Source organism: Telopea speciosissima, chromosome 10, assembly GCF_018873765.1.
Source record: "Telopea speciosissima isolate NSW1024214 ecotype Mountain lineage chromosome 10, Tspe_v1, whole genome shotgun sequence".
Classification (NCBI taxonomy): Eukaryota; Viridiplantae; Streptophyta; class Magnoliopsida; order Proteales; family Proteaceae; genus Telopea; species Telopea speciosissima.
The window spans coordinates 56,239,359-56,243,924 of record NC_057925.1 but is presented as its reverse complement, the minus strand read 5'-3'; the positions used below and the strand labels follow the sequence as shown (position 1 = coordinate 56,243,924).

The following is a 4,566-nucleotide window of genomic DNA, read 5'->3' as shown; positions in this document are numbered from 1 at the left end:
GTTTGGAAAGCAGGGGTGCACATGAAATTAGTGAAAGTTGAAAGGGAAAACTATAAATTTGACCATTTTCAGAGGGGCATTTAGAAATAATCCAAAAAAAAAAGATCCTATTCGTACGGAATCGTACCTATAAAATGATTCAAACAACGGCTATTCCAATTCGTGTCTCCCTTGCTCTGTCTTCTTCTCCTTAATTTTTTTCTTCTTTGTTCTTGTGTTTAACAAAGCCTCAAAAGAAGAAGAATTAAAGAAAGAAAGAACGAAAGATTCCTAATCTCTTATTGAGAGTCCAAGATGCCGGCTGCAATGGTGGTAAGTGGCGGCGCAGGCGCCGAAGGGAAGACGACAGTTTATGTGATTATAAGTGCAATAATGGCTGGGTTCGGAGGCTTAATGTTTGGTTATGACAATGGAATTGCAGGTAATCGATTCTTAATCAAGAATCTAAACCGTTGATTTATTATTATATTAAATCCTAATCGTTTATTTATGTTAGTCCTTTTAACTGGTTAAGTCGGTGAACTCCGGTAGCCAAAGTCTAATTGTCAACGCCGGCGGCCGAACTCTTTATTGTCTGTGCGAACTTCCAGCCGCTCCAGACTACCAGCTGCCCCTTGCATCAATGATTTTGCCGATCATTTTTGGCATCGATAGTTTTTTCTTCTCCGGCCGGAGGCACCGGGAAAAAAAAAAAAAGAGAGAAGATGGGTTTCAGGGTATTCTTTGGTTTCGGTAGAAGAGGAAAAAGGGTTTTTAGATTTTCTTGAGCAGGGAGGTCAATCGGACTCAATCTCTTCTTCACGGTGTCTTCTGGAAGGGTCGAGCGGTGGCAAGAAGCGCACAGGGTAGCTCTGGTGGTGCAGAGCAGAAGCGGCGACCCCGGAGAAATTCTAGAGATATAGATCTGAACCCTATAGGCTAATTTACCCTGAAAACTCAGTTTAGTTAGTACCAATTTTGAATTTCGATGATTAATTCGATTCAGAAATTTTTTCTGTACAAAACCCAATTTCTTTCTTGGCGCAGGTAACAGGGTACCTCTGTTGCAACCACCACTCTCTCAATTTTTTTTGGGATGTTTACAATTATTATCCCAAAATCTTTACTATCTACTATTATCCTTCCAAAAAACTTTCAAACAATTATTATCCTCTTCTGATGCATACTAACCACTAACTGACCCTACCGTTACATTTCTGTAATGGTGGGGGTTAGTCGTGACAGTGTGCTGTTGTCACGAATTTTTTAAGATCAAAATGCCCTATTGGGTGGTAATTGTAAAAAACAAAAAAAAAAAAAACCCATCACTATTGCAACCACCCTCTCTCAAATTTTTTAGGGTTTTTTACAACTACCATTCCAAAATCTTTACTATCTACTATTACCCCCCTAAAAAAAAACTTTCAAACAATTGTTACCCCTTTCTAATGCATACTAACCACTAACTGACCCCCACCGTTACATTTCCGTAATGGTGGGAGTTAGTCGTGACAGTGTGCCGTTGTCACGAATTTTCTAAGACCAAAATGCCCTTTTGGGATAATAATTGTAAAAAAAAAAAAAAAAAAAAAAACCCATCAGTGTCCTTCTCCTTCTCCTTCTTCTTCTTCCTCCTCTGCAACCCCAAAATGTGGCTGCCATCAAACCAAAATCAAAAACCTTGGATGGAATGAAACTACACCGCGAAGTCTCTCCACCTTGCATCCACATTTGCTTCTCTCTCTCTCTCTCTCTCTCTCTCTCTCTTCCCTGTAATGAAGGCTAAAAACTAAAGTCGAATGAGAAGCTTTCAGATAAACATTGTCTGAGAAGAGGACAAAATGCCGAATCAAAGCCCAAGGAATGAAGACAATCTGGACCACACTCATTTCTTATAAATCCCCACACAAATTTCTGATTTGATCCCTTCCCTTCACTGTATATATATATTTGCAAGACGAAAATACATAACAAACACAAGTCCAAAGCCCTAATTCCCAAATTTCCAATTTTTACAACCCTAACACATACCTCTAATGGCAAGAAAGAAAAAGAGAAGGGGAGGAAGTGGGAAAAGCACAGGGAACCGGTTTCAATTAGTTTCGTCTTTCAGCGTCAAATCCCTTCTGCTTCCTGCCATCCGAAACTCCTGCAAAGCAACAACTAATTGCGGCTTAATTTTCGAAATCTCTCAAATAAACAAATAAAACGTTCAAAAAGAAAAATCAGTTTCAGGCTTTCAGCAACAGGTCATAAGAAGCAGAACAACAAAGCTATATGGACTATGGGTTGGAGAAGAAACCGTGTTCCTAAATCCGCAAATGTACTTAAAAAATAAGGCATTATAATCAGGTTTGGGGTTGTAGAGGAGGAAGGAGGACGGTAATGGGTTTTTTTTTTTTTTTTTTACAATTACTATCCCAAAAGGGTATTTTGGTCCCAGAATATTTGTGACAACAGCACACTGTCACGACTAACCCCCACCGTTATGGAAATGTAATGGTGGGGGTCAGTTAGTGGTTAGTATGCATTAGAAGGGGTAATAGTTGTTTGAAAGTTTTTGGGAGGGTAATAGTAGATAGTAAAGATTTTGGGATGGTAATTGTAAAAAACCCAATTTTTTTTAAAAAAAAAAAAAATTAAAATTAGCCATAGTAGTAGTAGTAACTGATTAGTTAAATGTATACTACAGGAGGAGTAACGTCCATGGATGACTTCTTGGAGAAATTCTTTCATGATGTATACGAAAAAAAAATGAAAGCACATGAGAACAACTACTGCAAATACGACAATCAATCCCTGCAATTGTTTACGTCGTCCTTGTACATTTCCGCCCTCGTCTTCAGCTTTGTGGCGTCCTTTCTCTGTAATAAATTTGGTCGACGCTTCACCATGCGCTTAGCTGCTGTCTTCTTTCTCGTCGGTGCTCTTCTAGACGGTTTCGCCGTCAACCTCCCAATGCTCATCATTGGTCGTGTCCTCCTCGGTGCTGGTGTAGGTTCCGCCAATCAGGTATTATTTCCTTGCGCAAAAAACTCACCATTCTTGTTAGGGACTACCTAATTGGGTAGAACTCATCCTTAATAATTTATTTATTATCACTTGCAGTCTGTTCCACTGTTCATATCGGAAATCGCTCCGGCCAATATCCGAGGGGCGTTGAACATTCTGTTTCAACTGTGCGTGACTATAGGAATCCTGGTAGCGAATTTAGTGAGCTACTTCGTGTCCACGGTCCATCCTCATGGATGGAGGATAGCTGTAGGCCTTGCAGGGGTGCCTGCAGTCATTCTTCTCCTGGGCTCCTTGGTCATCACTGAGACCCCAACCAGTCTTGTCGAACGTGAGAAGTTCGAAGAAGGGAGAACCACACTCATGAAGATCAGAGATACAGCAAATGTCGACACGGAATTCGATCAGATCGTTCATGCCTGCGAGTTGGCTAGACAAGTGAAGGACCCATATGGGAAACTCATGAAGCGTCCCAGCCGTCCTCCATTGGTGATTTCCGTCTTCATTCAAATCTTTCAGCAATTCACAGGAATTAACGCAATCATGTTCTACGCACCTGTACTTTTCCAAACCATGGGTTTTAAGAGCGATGCTTCATTACTATCAGCCGTCATCACTGGTTTAGTTAATGTGTTTAGCACTTTGGTTTCTATCTATGCCGTTGATAGGGCTGGAAGAAGGGTTTTGCTCCTTCAAGGAGCCGTTCAGATGTTCATCTCCCAGGTACTTAACTTACTTATCTGGTCACAAATTCTTTGTTTTTCCAGATTTTGGAATGAATTTTTTTAACAAATCTTGAATGTGATTGGGTGCAGAGTATTATTGGGATTCTTCTATTGAAGGATTTAAAGCCCACAGGATCTTTAGGGCATAACGAAGCCATTATTATAGTGTTGCTGGTGTGTTTGTTCGTGATGAGCTTTGCCTGGTCATGGGGACCCTTGGGTTGGTTGATTCCTAGTGAGACCTTCCCTCTTGAGACAAGAACAGCAGGGTTTGCTTGTGCTGTGAGCTCTAACATGTTTTGCACATTCATCATAGCTCAGTCATTCCTGTCAATGCTGTGCGGCATGCAAGCTGGTATCTTCTTCTTCTTTGCTGCTTGGATCTTGGTCATGGGCCTTTTCGGTTTCTTCTTGATTCCTGAGACCAAGGGCGTGCCGGTGGACGATATGATCAACAGAGTGTGGAAGAAACACTGGTACTGGAAGAGATATATGCAAGATGAAGATCCAGATGAGGATCGGAAACAGAGCAAGCTAGAGATGGCACCATCTTCATCGAGATCTTAGATTTTAAGGGATGTTATTGGATATTCATGGATCCGAATTCGGTTTTTATCCGCATTCGTTTAGGGGCGTCTCTATCCGTTTAGAGATATCCGGAGAAAATTTCTTTTTGAATAATCCGAAAAAAAAATGATCCCAATGAATATCCAACTAATAATAAAAAGTAAAATGTGATTAATTTTTTCGATCGTGAAATATTCGAATCTGGTCACTTTCAATTCGAATGAGATCTGTACCTGATCCGTTTAAATCTGTAAAGATCGCATGTTGCTGATGATGATGCGGC

The 4,566-nt window shown here is 40.6% G+C and overlaps 1 protein-coding gene across 1 annotated transcript; it reads left to right on the top strand.

Moving 5' to 3' along the window:
* The first annotated feature begins 294 nt into the window (after window positions 1–294).
* LOC122643774 (sugar transport protein 8-like) lies at window positions 295–4,283 on the top strand. Its single transcript, XM_043837357.1, has 4 exons — window positions 295–421; window positions 2,672–2,991; window positions 3,088–3,714; window positions 3,807–4,283. Exons 1-4 carry the CDS (start codon window positions 295–297, stop codon window positions 4,281–4,283), a joined length of 1,551 nt encoding a protein of 516 aa, XP_043693292.1.
* The last annotated feature ends 283 nt before the right edge of the window (window positions 4,284–4,566 follow it).